Source organism: Lytechinus pictus, chromosome 19, assembly GCF_037042905.1.
Source record: "Lytechinus pictus isolate F3 Inbred chromosome 19, Lp3.0, whole genome shotgun sequence".
NCBI lineage: Eukaryota > Metazoa > Echinodermata > Echinoidea > Temnopleuroida > Toxopneustidae > Lytechinus > Lytechinus pictus.
The window spans coordinates 11,506,455-11,523,510 of NC_087263.1; the positions used below are offsets into that span (position 1 = coordinate 11,506,455).

Genomic DNA, 17,056 nt, shown 5'->3' on the forward strand with positions numbered 1-17,056 from the left:
ATATAAATACCCCCTTGAACATGGTGAATGACGTTTTTGACACCATTAATACTAAAAATTTGCTTGCTCGCTTCGCTCTCTCGTACAATAAAATGCACGGTCAGTCCTAGCTGTAACAATTAACATTCGGCCTACATGTGTGCTCTGTTCTCTGTTCTCTCCCTTTTTTGCGTTTGTGCCGATGAAAATCTACTTGGCATGAATATGAACTATTTATTCATTTTAAGCTACATCTTTACACACGTACACAATCCATTACTATAATATGCCTTGTACATGTTGTATACTATCTAATCAATAAAGGCCCGAGGGGTTCCCATGTACCTCTTTGCTCAAGCATACGAGCCCTCTCATTCGCAATTCGGATAATAAAAGAGAAAGGCTATAAATCGTTTTATTTGACTTCATCGATTATCAGGGATACTCCTGATCTTTGCTGCAATTAAGCTCTGACCTCCTCTGACCGGTGTGCTTATAACTACATGTACATCCAAGAGCAGAAATTTGAATCGCGTTTATCAGTGACTTCATACCCCATCACTAATGTCTCATTAATTATAAGAGCCTATAGTCTATTGAATTGGAAATGAAATTCACTGTGCGCTTTTATACAAAATACTGCACAGTGTGTGTCCCCCCCCCCCCCGACCCCGACCCCCACCTCCGGAGTCTATTTATGTAAGTTACTCTGATCATGATTGTAAATGTATTGTTCGCTTTGCTGTCCTGGTTTTTTTTTTGCAATATTTCAGACTTCTAAATACTAGGCGCCATTTAATGTCACAATCATCATCACTCTCCTTATGAACCTCCAAAATTTGCTGAGCAAAATTTCACCATTGCAAATGTAAAATATGCTATTAGGAATGTTGCAGGACTTTGTGGCATCGTATTTCCATGGACCTACTGGCAAAGTCCATGGTATTTCAACGAGTATACAATCGTCAGCGTACCGCTTGATCAATCGCTTCCCGCCGCCACCGAGTTGTCAACAATTAAGTAAATATTTCGTTTTGCAGCCAACATGGAGGAATCTGTGCCTGTCGTCGACTTTTCAGCTTACAGTCTGGATCGTGAGAGTCCAGATCCCGAACATTTTCAGAAACTGATTGACGATGTCCACCAAGCTCTCACCACCATAGGTTTCATGTACTTGAAAAATTTCGGAATCCCAGCTGAAATGGTAAGATTGTGATACGCCTCGATCATACATGTATAACCCTACTGAAAAAGGACATAGTGTCACCATAATAGACCCTTAATTTCGAATAGGTCCATGGTGACACACAATATGATCACAGTGTGTTCACATCGTGGACTATATAACTATTCACACTGTTCAGTGTCAAATTTAACAGTGTGAAAGATTTCGCACTGTGGCTACACTGCACTGTGGTGTTAAAACTGACACCAGTTGGTGTTAATAGAGGACCTCACCCTGAGGTGTTAAAATTACACCCTAGAGATTGAACATGGCACCAAAGAGTGTAAATGTAACAACCAAAGGTGTTGTAATAACACCTATAGGTGTTAAACTAACAATGTAAATTTAACACCGGTGTAAAATAACTGGTGTGGTCCTCTATGTACACCGGTTAACACCACAGTTTTGCTGCGTAACTCTGTGGTGAGAGTGGTCACAGTGTTTTTGGCATAGTATACTAGACTGTGAATATGTGATTCACACTGTTGAAATGCTCCAATTTAACAGTGTGAAGGTGATTTCACAGTGCGATTTCCCATTTCACCGGGAACAAAATGTGGAACACTGTGTTCTATCCAGTACGGATAAGGGGTTGACGTCACTAGCCAATTATTGATATCAATTTTAATGTATAATATAGTATAAAACTCGACTTTGCATATAAATATCTAGAAGTATAATGTCGTTTACGATGGTGAGTATATAAAAGCAAATATTTAGCCATATTGTTCCAGTGGGTTAGAAAACCCATCACTTCATCGATGTCATGACTTCATGTTTAAACGCTCAGCCTTCGATCTCATCTTCACTTCTAAAATATAGCTGCATCCGACTTACCTAGGTAATCTCAAATTGTTTCATGACTTTCACTGACAGTTGTAATAATTACGCTTACCGTAGGGCCCTATGGTACATATATGAATAACAAATTTGACAAAGTCTAAATTGGGGGAAAAATCGAAACGTAATGTGCGATCAACACGAGTATCAATATGCCTCGAGGTCCATGTGAGCAGGGGCGGGTGCAGATATATGGTCATTTCTAAATGCATTTCATTTTCATGAGCGAAATATGAATTTAAGAGCCATAGATGACTTTTCTTTATCATGCTCAACATTTACTTAATATACATTTTAAGTCTTCAAAATCTAACCAAATTGAACTTGGAAGGAAGCATGGTATACTGTAAGCCAAACAATCTGAATTTCGAAACAAACATTGAACAATCATGACTATTCTTAACAGTCACAGATGACTGGATCGCCGTTATTTATTGATCTCTGGATGTATAAATGCAAAGATTGGGCTGCAGGTGTCATTCATTACCACAGAATGCAATCTCTAACAAAGAAATCCACCAAATCATTGAATTGAGATTATAGCAATCAGTGAATAATATTATAATGCTCACGTGACCCGGGGGGGGGGGCGGGGGCCGGTTGTCGTTATTCTGCAAGGGGGATACTACACGCGAGTTATACACAAACATACGTCAAATATATAGTTACGTGGAGGTTTACGGTTCACCATGTGCATAATTATGAAGAAGGGAAATGAAATACAGGCAGAAAGATCATGAAGATTGAAATGGAAAGACAAGAAAGGATGTAAAGAGGAAATTAGAGGTATTCTTTTCTTGAAAGTGAGTGAAGTCCTGAAAAGGACTGTAAACCAGATGAGATGAGCTGAATATATGGCTTGAGTAGCGATGGTTTGAGTACCCAGGACCAAAATCCAGTTAAAACCAATTAGGGCAAAACCAATTGAAACCAGTTGGCCAACTGGTTTCAATAGGGAAATTGGAACAACTGGTTCCAATTGAAAACCAGTTGCCAATTGGTTCCAGTTAAAACCAACTGGTTCCAATTGAAAACCAGTTGCCAATTGGTTCCAGTTAAAACCAATTGGGCAACTGGAACCAGTTGGCAATCGGTGTCAATTGGTTCCAGTTGTTCCAATTTCCCTATTAACACCAATTGAATCCAATTGGAGGCAACTGGTTTCAATTGGTTCCAGTTGAAACCAATTGGAGGCAACTGGTTTCAACTGGAACTGCATTTCCAGTTACCCAACTGGTTCCAGTTTTATTTCCAGTTACCCAACTGGTTCCAATTAGAATTCATTTCAAATTACCCATCTTTCTAGTTAGAAGTCATCTCCAGTTACCCAATTGGTACCAGTTAGGATTTCCAGTTACACAACTGCATGGTTCAAGTTAGGATTTCCAGTTACCCAACTGGTTCCAGTTAGAAATCATTTCCAGTTGGAAGTCATTTCCAGTTACCCAACTGGTTCCAGTTAGGATTTCCAGTTGCCCAGCTGGTTCCAGTTGGGATTTCCAGTTACTCAACTGGTTCCAGTTAGAAATCATTTCCAATTGGAAGTCATTTCCAGTTACCCAACTGGTTCCAGTTAGGATTTCCAGTTACCCAACTGGTTCCAGTTAGAAATCATTTCCAGTTGGAAGTCATTTCCAGTTACCCAACTGGTTCCAGTTAGGATTTCCAGTTGCCCAACTGGTTCCAGTTAGGATTTCCAGTTGCCCAACTGGTTCCAGTTAGAAATCATTTCCAGTTGGAAGTCATTTCCAGTTACCCAACTGGTTCCAGTTTTATTTCCAGTTACCCAACTGGTTCCAATTAGAATTCATTTCAAATTACCCATCTTTCCAGTTAGAAGTCATCTCCAGTTACCCAATTGGTACCAGTTAGGATTTCCAGTTACACAACTGCATGGTTCAAGTTAGGATTTCCAGTTACCCAACTGGTTCCAGTTAGAAATCATTTCCAGTTGGAAGTCATTTCCAGTTACCCAACTGGTTCCAGTTAGGATTTCCAGTTGCCCAACTGGTTCCAGTTGGGATTTCCAGTTACTCAACTGGTTCCAGTTAGAAATCATTTCCAATTGGAAGTCATTTCCAGTTACCCAACTGGTTCCAGTTAGGATTTGCAGTTACCCAACTGGTTCCAGTTAGAAATCATTTCCAGTTGGAAGTCATTTCCAGTTACCCAACTGGTTCCAGTTAGGATTTCCAGTTGCCCAACTGGTTCCAGTTAGGATTTCCAGTTGCCCAACTGGTTCCATTTAGAAATCATTTCCAGTTGGAAGTCATTTCCAGTTACCCAACTGGTTCCAGTTAGGATTTCCAGTTGCCCAACTGGTTCCAGTTAGGATTTCCAGTTGCCCAACTGGTTTCAATTGGTTTCAACTGGAAATTGTTAAATTCCAGTTAAAACCAATTGAAACCAGTTAAAACCAATTGAAACCAATTGAAACCAGTTGGAAATCCAACTGGTTTCAATTGGATTTTGGTCCTGGGTAGTAGCAGGTTGAAGTGAAGAGAGTCAGTTAACTTTAACCTGCTACTATACTCAAACCATCGCTACTCAAGCCATATATTCAGCCCATCTCATCTGGTTTACAGTCCTTTTCAGGACTTCACTCACTTTCAAGAAAAGAATACCTCTAATTTCGTCTTTTCATCCTCCCTCGCCTTTCCATTTCAATTTTACCAGTGCCTGTATTTCCTTTCCCTTCTTCATAATACACATGGTGAACCGTAAACATTCTCCACGTTATAAACTCCACCACGCAAATCTACAAAGATCATCAAATATATTTTACGAACTGTCGATGTGCGTATGTATAGGCCTACGAGGAAAAGGAAAATGGTAATGAAAATTGCAAATATCAGTTTATAAAGGATATTGGTCTTAACTTTTCAACAACCTGGATATGACTAATGCATAAATAATAGTGATGAAATGTCTTATATTTAATCATCTTTAACTTAAAGGAGTCAGTACATTTTGTTGTTTTCTGAACACTATCATTTGAAGTCAATCTTTATCATAATATTGATTATATGTATTATTATCATCATCGTCGTCGTTATCATTATCATCATCACCAAAATCATCATCATCGCCATCATCATCATCACCACTACCACCATCATCACCACCACCACCATCTTCACCACCACCATCACCAACATAACCATCATCACCATTATCATAATCATCATCACCATCATCTTCAATATCATATCTTCATCATAACCATCACCAATTGTTTCATAATCACAATCATTATCATTGTCACCATCAACACCATCATCATCGTCACCATTTTCGTCACCATCATCATCATCCTCACCATTATCTTCAATATCATCATAATTTATCTTTATCATAACCATCACCAGTTGTTTCATAATCACCATCATTATCATCATCAACATCATCACCATCATCATCATCACCAACAAATCTCCAACAAACTAGTTTCCAACGTTGTAAACGTTGTGCAATTGTCGGTTGTTCAGTAACTTTCCAATCAAAAATGTTTCTAACGATGTGCCATCGTCGACTATCCAACAAATCTCCAACACACTAGTTACCAACGCTATGTCATTGTCAGTTGTTCAACAACTTTCCATCGAATTAGTTTCCAACGTTGTCAACGTTGTGCTATTGTCGGCTGCTCAGCAACTATCCAATCAAACATGATTCCAACGTTGTGCCATTGTCGACTGTCCAATAGATCTCTAACAAACTAGTTTCCAACAATGTCAATCATGTGCCATTGTCGGCTGTTCGACGACTTCCCATCGTATAGTAGTTTCCAACGTTGTCAGCATTGATCCTTCGTTGGCTGTTCAGCAACTATCCAATTAAACATGGTTCCAACGTTGTGCCATTGTCGACTGTCCAACAAATCTCCAACAAACTAATTTCCAACATTGTGCCATTGTCGGTCGTTCAACAACTCTCCATCGAACTAGTTTCCAACTTTGTCAACGTTGTACCTATGTTGGCTGTTCAACAACTATCGAAGCAAACAAGCTTCTAACGTTGTGACATATCGTCGACTGTCCAACAACTCTCCAAATAACAAGTTTCAAACGTTGTGTGTGTGTGTGTGTGTGTGTGTCAATGTTGTGCCATTGTTTATTGTCCATCATATTTCCATCAAACTAGTTTCCAACGTCGATTCAACGTTAATCCATCGTTTTTCCAACGTCCCAACGACTTTCGAGTTTCCAACGTTGAGCCAACGTTGGCTTGTTACCTGGGCATAATTTTTTCATAATCACCATCATCATCAACATCATCGCCATCATCACCATCATCATCATCGTCATCATTTCCATCATCACCAACACCACCATCATCATCAGCATAATCATAACCACCATCATTATCATTGTCACCATCAACATCATCGCCATCATCACCATCATCATCGTCATCATTTTCATCATCATCATCATCACCATCATCATCACCAACACCACCATCATCATTCAGCATAATCATAACCACCACCATCATCATCATCACCACTACCAAAATCATCATCCACATCATCATAACCACCACCACCATCATCACCTTATCATCATCATCATCATCATCATCATCATCACCACCACCACCAACCCCACCATCATCATCATCACCACCACCACCAAAATCATCATCCACATCATCATAACCACCACCACCATTATCATCATCACCTCATCATCATCACCATCATCATCGTCACCACCACCACCAACCCCACCATCATCACCATCACCACCACCACCAAAATCATCATCCACATCATCATAACCACCACCACCATCATCATCATCACCTCATCATCATCATCATCGTCATCACCATCACCACCATCATCATCATCATCGCCACCACTACCACCATCAACACCACCATCTTCATCACCACCATCACCAACACAACCATAGTCATCGTCATCACCATCATCATCATTATTATCGCCAACATCATCTTCGCAATTGTTATTTTGATAGCATGCGTGTGTATGTTTGAGTTTCCACTGGCACGTATCAATCAGATGATATTATTTACGTAGACCTGGGACCGACCTTTAACGTCACCATCCGGTAGGCGTGACCAGGACTCGAACCTCGAACCTCTGCATTAGTTCGTATAACTTCCCCATGCATGCAGCTTGGATTATATTTAAGTCTTATTAAAGTAAAAGATTATTTTTCTTTAATGTTACACTTCCAGATAAGCGATGCATTTACCACTTCAAAGAGGTTCTTTCAATTACCCTTAAATGAGAAGATGAAGTGCGCTGGACCAGAAGGAAGTTTCTATGGTTACCACCATATGGAAAAAGAAGGGTATGATATGATGATGATTGTGATGATGGTGATGATTGTGATGGTGATGATGATGGTGATGATGATGATGATGATGGTGATGATGATGATGATGGTGATGATGATGGTGATGATGATGGTGATGATGATGATGACGATGATGATGATGATGATGATTGTGATGATGGTGATGATGATGATGATGGTGATGATGATGATGATGATGATGATGATGATGATGGTGATGATTGTGGGTCAGCCACATACATCAAAATAACTACCAAGGACCTCATACCATATAGTATCGTCCTAAAAATATATAACATGGTAAGTTAGAACAGGCACTAGAACCACACACCAACCAGAATTCCAGGGGTGCTGCTTATGGAAAATAATACACGCAGCCCCCGCTTCCCAGGTCAATGGTAACCCATTGCATGTATTGCTCTGTATTATGATCATATTTTTTTTTACCTTGTAAACTGTGTGTCTTTGAGCCTACGGTCTGCAATGATGATCGTTAAATAAAGCCCATTTTTTAATAGCTATTTTTGGTCTGAAACCACATAGTTCACGGTATTGTGCATGTTAACATCGCTATAACGCTCCACGTTTCATTGCATGACAATGAATTGACAAGTTGCAAAGTAGACTGCCCCCCCCCCCCCCCGTGATACAAGCCAGCTATGTCGCTATGACTTCTCAAGATACGCAGCTACGGGATAGAGCATGGGCATATTACTCTGTCAGAGTAGCATCAGTGGCTGCCCGGTGGGCCGATAATCAATTGGGCAAAATGAATAAAAAAATTATACAAATATGGACCGTCAAACAAGTTTTGAGTAGGTTAGGAACAGTGATGTTTTAATGAAACACATATTTTGAGGGGACATGAACATACAAATAGGCCTTCAATTGCGTCAGATTTATATTATTTCTAAAATCACCTGTACTACAGCCCCAATCATTTGCAGGGCGGGAATTATTTGCCTTTAATAGGGGGCATATGGATTCATCCATTTCATTTTTTTTTTTATTAATACACATGTAGGTTGAATCCGCGAAGAGCATCCAATGATCTGAAGGAGGTTTTTGGTTGTATTCCTATCGAAGGCACGTCAACGGTGAGAAATATACCTACCTATATGAGGGGGGCGGGGACTCATTGGGGCAGGGGGCAACCGCCCCTTAGGATTCAAAATTAGGGGCAAAAGCCGGGGTAAAAGATGGAGGGAAGGGGTGGAAGGGCGGGGAAAAGGAAAGAAAAAGGGGCGAAAAGTATAAAAACTGAGAGGGTCTCCGCGTTGTGTAACTATTTTTTCTCTGCAACTGTATGAGTTCACATGTATGAGGTTTGCAATACAACAAGATGTAAGTTTAATACCAATAATGCAGTGAAATTAAAATTTAAGATGACATTATGTATTTTTTTAAACATGGCGATTTATTGTGGTTCCTGATGAATAATTCCTTATCGAAAAGTTTTAAAAGTAGCGTTTAATATCTGTTCCTCATTCTCTTGTTGATTCTTATACCGTCCCTCTTTAAAGACAAAATCGATTGAATTATTACCAGCGAATACAGGCCTATTTCATTTATAAATATATTACATGTGCTTTTCGTTTTCAGGTCTTTCCGGAAGAAGAGTTGCCAGAATTTCGAAAATGTCTCACAGACCTCTTTCACTCAGCTATCCTTCTTGAATACAGAGTGCTCGAAATTATTGCCCGAGGGCTCAAACTCGATGTAAGTTAAGTAGGCTTGTAAAAGAGTGCCCTCCCCCTCAATTTTGGTCACATTTGCCCGCATCCCCAAGCTATTATTTCATAAACTATCACAATCACTGACATTCGGATGGACATTGGCGGAACCAGGAATTTTCAAGTGGGGGGGGGGGGGGCGCAGGAGCACAAGACATTTTTTTGCCTGTTTCACAAAATCTAACACGAAGCGCGTTCTATATATATAAATATTTTAATATAGGCCCTACCGATTTGAAAAAAGTCCCTGTTAAGGACTGTTTGCAGTGACACGTGAAGATGATATCCCATCAAATAGATAATCCGAGCGCGAAGCGCGAGCTGAAATTTGCTTAATATCCTGAGATGATAACTGGACATTATAAGCACTTTTTAAACATGAATATATATGGATATCTAACTGAACAATTAATGCATGAAATCGTTTGGCGCGAGCTGATTTTTTTTTAATATATCTAACATTTTTCTCGCCTGCATAAATAGCAGAGCGATATTTTATTATCATATGAATGTTTTCTTTTGTGATTAATTATCCAGTAATTGTTTTCAAAGTCAGCACTGCTGCTACATCGACTCGCGTAATGCAAACGAGAATGCCAGAGGCGTTCCACTTGTTGTAATTATGAACATGCAGGATGCGTTCCTCGATAAAAAAAAATCTTGAAAACTCGAATCGCGAGAAGAATAATTTGTGCATATTGACTTGAACACTGTTTTTGTAAAGTCCCATGTTATCATACTTAACAGATTATATATTTTTCTCAATCAACAGCCACTACATAAGCGCAAAGCGTGAGCGAAATTTTGAAGTTTATGATTATAATGGCCTGAAAGATTTATGCTAGTGACTAATGTTGTTGGGAGCTCACAGTGACAGGATAAAATTTTGAAAATTTGAAGAGTAAAAAATTATGTTTGGAGCATGCACTTTACAGCATTTACTATACATTGTTTTTTCAATTTTCAAAATTTCTAGGCGGCAACGATCCTGACTGGGGGACCACCAAATTAATGCCCCCGTACGTTCCACCCCCCCCCCCCCCTTGGTGCCGCTTCTCCAGATGGAGGGATTTTCCCCACCACTCCCAAGTCCCAGGACCGACAAATAGAAACAGATAAATAAGAAAAATGAAAGGGGAATAGCTGAATATAACATTAACTGTTAATATAATGTGAAGTCAAACGGCAAATTACTTCGCTCGCTCACTACGTTTGAGAAATTTTCCCACACAGATCTTGCCCCTCAAACTTTTGGCTCATAATTAGTGGCATTTATGTTTATTGTTCCCTTTAGGATCCATTTTATTTTACGGACAGACACAAGCTGACTGGAACCAATGGAAACATGACGTCAATTCGTTCCCTTTATTACCCATCCTTGGTCAACGTTGATATAAAAGAGGACCAAGTGCGGTGTGGGGAGCACTGCGACTATGGCGGGATAACACTACTTTTTCAGGACACACAACCTGGGCTTGAGGTATTTTCTTCACCCTTATGATATAAAACAAGAACAAATACCATTTAATTAATTGATTAATTAATTAGTATCCCCCCGTTTGCTACTTTAATGTTGACGTAGAAAACTTAGTTGGAAGGAGAACTTCAATGGAAAACATACGAGTTGATAATTTTATATATATTTCTGGTTTCTACCTTAATTAGATTAGGAATCGAGGAAAATAGTCGAAAAAGAGAAAATATACCAATTAATTTATTGGGTTTTTTGGGGGGCGTTTACCACTTTAATATTGAAGGCATCTCGATCTTATAAGGAGACGTTTGGCGAGAATTACAAAAAAATGAAGTTATTGATTCTGAATTTTGTGACGTCACACATCGAGTGTTTCCCTATGTGCCATGGGTTGTAAATCATATGGGATACTATTAAAAAATATATAGCATTTAGAGTGTGGCTTCTATCTTGTTTTCTATTCAGAGGGAATTATTTCACAAGGGGGGCGGTGTTATTTGAAATATGATGAGAATAGATTTGTCTTGAGGTTGGCTTTGAATGACTCTATAAACTTGCGGAATTGCGTATTGTTGTGAAGTGAGTGCATTCCACAAATCTGGAACACTATTATCAGAAAATCAAAAATTATTTTGCATTCAATGTAGATATGTCATCAAATACATTATTTTCCCAAAGGTTTCTATCGGAAAAAGTCCAGTTATCTTGGTGATGATAGAATTATGATGACGACGACGACGACGGCGATGATGATGATGATGATGATGACCACGACGGCGATGATGATGATGGTGTTGGTGGTAATGGTGATGGTGATGCATGATGATGATGATGAGGAGGGGGATTAGTCGGATGGTGGTGGTGGTGGTGGTCTGCTGGCGGTGCATAATTATTATGCTGAATTTGCTGATGGTATAGTTGTGGCGTCGTCGATTATGACGAGATTGTGTATACGATAGTATGCATTCTTGTCTTGCATGCCGGGAAGTACAATTTTGAGGAACCACTTAAATGTTGACAATGGATATATTTCACAACGAATCTCATCTAATGAGTTCCACTATTTTGCCAGGACAATTAAAAACAAACATGTAAGTTTTTTTTTTAAGCATCTGCTTTGAATCAATATAATCAATAGAAATATATTTTTATATAAAAATAGACGTTTTCTGTGTTTCCTTGGCTTCACTTTAGTGGTAGCCATGTCTAGACTTAGTCTGCAGGCACAGACCCTTGATTTTTGCAATTCGCATATTATACACTGCAGATCGAGTCTGAGGTAGTGAGACTAGATTCACTGTGTACTACTGCGACTGGCTCTCATTTGACAAAGAGAGTTTGGCGCCTAGTCTTCATTCTAGACATGGTATATTGGTTAAAGTGTCAAATATGAGTCTGTGCTTGCAGACTAGTCTCGAAGTATGTTCTTCACAAATCATTGTACTACTTGATGAAAGTGATTTGTGTTAACTCTACCCTCCCCCCCCCCCCCCCCCATCCACCTTACCATATACCCTTCTTACAGGTGAAGAATGTCCATGGAAAATGGATCCCAGCATCGCCAATAGAGGGCACTTTGATGGTCAACGTTGGGGAACTCATGCAGCGGTGGACTTCAGACAAAGTTGTTGCTACCGTAAGTTTATATTCGTGTACAGGCCATAGGCGGGTCCAGGGGGGGGGGGGCGGGGGGCCCTCTTTTGGCGGAGCAAAAAAAGGGGAAGAAAGATAAAAGGGGGTAAAAAGAAGGTAAAAAGAGATGAGAAAAGGAAAAGGAAAATGAGAGGAGGAAGACGATTGAATTAGGTAAGATGAGGGGAAGACTTGGAAAATGAAAAATCTTCCATGTCACTATGTAAAATTTTCGCTAGCGCTTCGCGCTCGCATCGACTTATATGATACATAATTAAATATAGTACTCAATAAGCTGATATACAGCTTAAAATATCGAATTTGAAGTCTTACAAAAGATATTTCATCTCGGAAATCGAGCTTTCATTATTTTGTTTGATTTACAAATTAATTTGAAAAAAAGTGCTTTAAATATTTACATTTCATGGTCTGAATATCATCATTTTCAGCTCGCGCTGTGCGCATTATTTGATGTGTCAAGTTCTATAAATATCCCTTTTCAGGTCTGATTGCCAAAACGTATTAGCAAGCACTGCGCGCCCGCATTTTATAAGTTATGTTACGTATAATATACCTCTATAAAAATTCTACAACTAACTTCTTAAAATCCCCTTTTCATGGCAGTTTATCAATGAAAACCTTCGGCTCGTGATTTTCGCTCGCATCAATTGTTAAAACATTTTTACCCATGCATCCTATTTGTAATTACAAAATTGCTGAAAATTTCCAGTTTTCAGGCCTTGATATCAATACATTTCGCGCTGTCATTAGGCTTATGAGATCAATAAATAATAAGCTTTTATGACTTCCTATACGTAATCTCTCTTTTTTATTCGTAGTTAACACAACTCATTTGGCAAATGTCCACATGCCTTTTATATAACCCAGGTTTTATCCTATGTTCTTTCCTTACAGGAGCATAGAGTATTGGTTCCTTCAGATCAGATCGAGCACGAGAGGCAGTCTATTGCCATCTTCGGGAATCCCGACAATGAGGTCTCCATCGAGTGCATCGATGGGTCAAACAAGTACCCGCCCACGACAATAATCGACATGCTGAATATGAAATTTGAACAGACCTTTGGCTATAACCCGGCGAAAGAGGACCCCGGGAGTTCCTGAAAAACTTCAGTGATATCAATAGACCAGTTCGTAGTTACATCAGGGACAATTTTGGTCAAATAACCTTTCATTTATTCCATTATGATAGGCAGATTTCAAAGCAGGATATAACATGTGCATTCCTTACATAGCAGGATGAATAAATTGAATTATACCAGGTGACTAGAATAGCACACCATTGAAGACTCCATGAAGGTATTTGTTGCATTCCTACTTCGAATGCATATTATAGCATGTTGTACAATGTACTTGGCAAACTGCAGTGAAATACCAGTCGTGGACGCATTTTTGTTCTTTGTGGATGCAAATGAAAACCACTATTCAAAAGAATATATGAATAATCAAGACTTCAAAGTTGGTGCTTATCTCATTAAATTTTAAACCACCATGCCACTTTAGTACAAATGACCTTTCTCTGATCATGCGCAGAATCTTCTGATCATGCGCAGAATGGAACTACGGACTGGCTTATTCTCTGGGGACCATTGTCATGATTGCAGACGATTGGTTCATTGTAACTGAACTCCAACGCAGCAAAACTGCGGTGTTAACCGGGTGTACATGATATTATTAAAGGACAAGTCCACCCCAACAAAATTTTGATTTGAATAAAAAGTGAAAAGTCCAACAAGCATAACACTGAAAATTTCATCAAAATCGGATGTAAAATATGAAAGTTATGATATTTTAAAGTTTCGCTTAATTTCACAAAACAGTTTTATGCACATCCCGGTCGGCATGCAAATGAGGGAACTGATGACATCACTCACTCACTATTTATTTTGTATTTCATTATATGAAATATGAAATATTATTATTTCTCCTCATTGTCCTTGTGAAACAAAGTTTTATTTCTCCCTGAACATGTTGAATTACCATTGCTTAACATTTTTTATGGTTCAGTTAAGTTAGTCCTTATGGTCAAATCTGCAAAAATTGAAATAATGTATAATTCGAACAATAAAAAAAAATTGTGAGTGAGGGGCATCATCGATTCTCTCGTTTGCATGTGACTAAATAATTGTGCATATAAACTATTTTGTGAAAAATAAGCGAAACTTTGAAATGTCATAACTTTCTTATTTTACATCCGATTTTGATGAAACTTTCATCATGATGCTTGTCTGATTTTTCTCTATTGATTCAAATCAACAGTTTTACGAGGTGGACTTGACATTGGACTACGCCACTTTACTCCGGTGTTATTTCCTGTGTTAGTTCAACGGTTCCATGATATTTGTTCCGGGGCCAATTATTGCTTCAATGGAAACTCTGCACCTTAAGCAAAACATAAAACATACTCTTTAGTTAAAAAAAACTAAATAAATTAACCTTAGTCATTTTATTTACATTATTCTGAACCAAAAACTTTATTACAATCCTAACGCTGTATCTATGCCCTCTTAAATATTAAGGCCGGAGAAAATGACGCAGGAGCAAACAATGACGTAACTTGGGGGGGGGGGGGCAAGTGCCCCCCCCCCCCTCTATCGGCTGTGGCAAAAAAGAATCAGGGGAAAAGGAATAAAAAGAGGGAGAAATAAAAGAAATTATTGTATATTATGTTATGTTATAGTATATATGTATGGATGTTTTATTTATTTAAATACGGGATAAAAAAAAACCTGCTTTCAGCCGCAAATGTGACCAAGGTATTATCAACAACGATACCCAAACAATTGCAGTTTTCTACTCTTTTCAGAACTTGGTCATTAATCCGAACATTATTGGCAAATAAATTGGTCTTATGCTTCGAGCCTATAATGACCAGTTTACACTTTTTAACATTCAACAAAAGCTCATTGTGTATTAACCAGTATATAGAGGCCAGGTCTTCGTTTACTATATATTGCATTCGAGTAGGACCTCTAGATGATACATATATCGTCTGCATAAAGTGATATGTTACAATATTTTATTACTTTAGGGAGATCGTTCATGTAAAGTATGAAAAACAAAGGCCCAAGAATACTCCCTTGAGCAATTCCACATTGTATAGTTTCTTCAGTGGATTCATTTCCATTTACGACGGTTTTCTGGGTTCTAAAAGTGTAAATAGTTTTGAATCCATCGTAAACAATTTTCATCAAATCCATAACATTTTAATTTTTAAGCAATATCTCGTGGATAATCATATCAAATTCCTTTTCCAGGTCTAATGCAACAAGGGCAACTGACTCTCCTCTATCTAGTGATTTAGTAATATTTTCAGTAAGATTTAATAGAGCAAGGCTTGTTGAAAAGTTTGGACGGAAACCAAATTGGTTTGGAATAAGTATGTCATTTTCATTTAGATATTTATATATTTGTTTAAAGACTATATTTTCTATATGACCTTGGAGAGTACTGGTAATATAGATATTGGTCTGTAGTTAAATGGAATTGAAGCATCACCACCCTTAAATAATGGAGTAATTCTTGCCCTTTTCCATTCGAGTGGAACATACCCTTCTTTCAGTGATGAATTAATGATATGTGCCAGTGTGTTAACAATACAGGTAGACGAGTCTTTCAGTATACTCGAAAGAATTGTATCGAGACCGGTCGCTTTGTTACGTGGTATCTCTGAAAGACATTTTCTGATTTGTTCTTCAGTAATCTGAGCAAATCAAAAAAAAAAAAAATAAACAATACCTGGCTCCGTTTGCAGTCGTTTGTTGCTGCCCTCGACGTTAGTTGGTTTGTACTCATTCTTCCATGAAGTACTAAATTTGTGAGTGAGCAATAGAATTAAATAAATGCAATAGCATGAACTTTTCATTACATGCGATTTAAGTTAAATGCGTCAAGTTAAATCTGTTGAAAAAAAAAATCGAAATATGATTACAAATAACAAATTCTACTTATATAAATTAAGTGTTAACTACTAATTCACAGATTTTGTTTAGTGTGTAATGCTCCCCAAAACATAATACAAAGTAATGTAAATCAGATACAATTTTACAGATTCTTACATTCTTACATCGTAAAAAAAACAGTATAAAAGTGAGCATAAATGGAAATGATGGGTCCACTAAAAGCAAAGCTTGTAAAGTGTGGATCCCCCTTGGAAATGAAAAAAAATTAGTAAATTGTCAACTTAATCATACATAAGAAAAGAGAAAGGTGGAAAACAGATTGATGTAAACATATTTTAAATAAGTGACCAAATGCAAATCTAGTCACACCAAGAGGTTTCCGCTACATTGCGCATTAAACAGAAGAAAAGGAAGAGAGGTGGAATGGCAAGACATAAAAGACAAGACTAAACAAGAGACAGGACAAGACAAGGTAAGAAAATAATAAGTAAATAAGAAAAAAGGAGGAAAGTCAGTATGGGGAAAAGCTGACCACAGACAAGCTTGATCTGGTGCAAAAACAAAAGATGATATAACTGGACAATGAAGACAAACAAGATAAAACAATAAAAATGAAAAATGTAAGTATGATAATCAAGATGATAATGAAATGTTAGTTCCGATGCCTAGAATTATAGGCGGAATGAAGCAGGATAAGTTTGAATTTACGTTTGAATGCATGTTAAGAGACACTGTCTTACATTATTAAGAAGGGAGTTCCAGAATTTAGGACCGTTGAATATGAATGAATTTTTGGCCAGTACAGTTCTGTAAAGTGATATATGAAATTCGTCAGAGTGTCTCGTGGGGTAGTTATGATAAAAATTATTTTTAGGGAACATGGCATCAAAAATAAAAATATGAGGAAGTGCGTTATTATTGTA

At 38.1% G+C, this 17,056-nt stretch overlaps 1 protein-coding gene across 1 annotated transcript; it reads left to right on the forward strand.

The window, feature by feature from the left end:
• Positions 1–694: 694 nt before the first annotated feature.
• Positions 695–16,108, forward strand: LOC129282515 (uncharacterized). Its single transcript, XM_064113755.1, has 7 exons — positions 695–1,183; positions 7,253–7,368; positions 8,399–8,471; positions 8,977–9,093; positions 10,402–10,587; positions 12,107–12,217; positions 13,129–16,108. The coding sequence occupies exons 1-7, from the start codon at positions 1,025–1,027 to the stop codon at positions 13,333–13,335; spliced, it is 969 nt and encodes a 322-aa protein (XP_063969825.1). The 5' UTR covers positions 695–1,024; the 3' UTR covers positions 13,336–16,108.
• Positions 16,109–17,056: the final 948 nt, after the last annotated feature.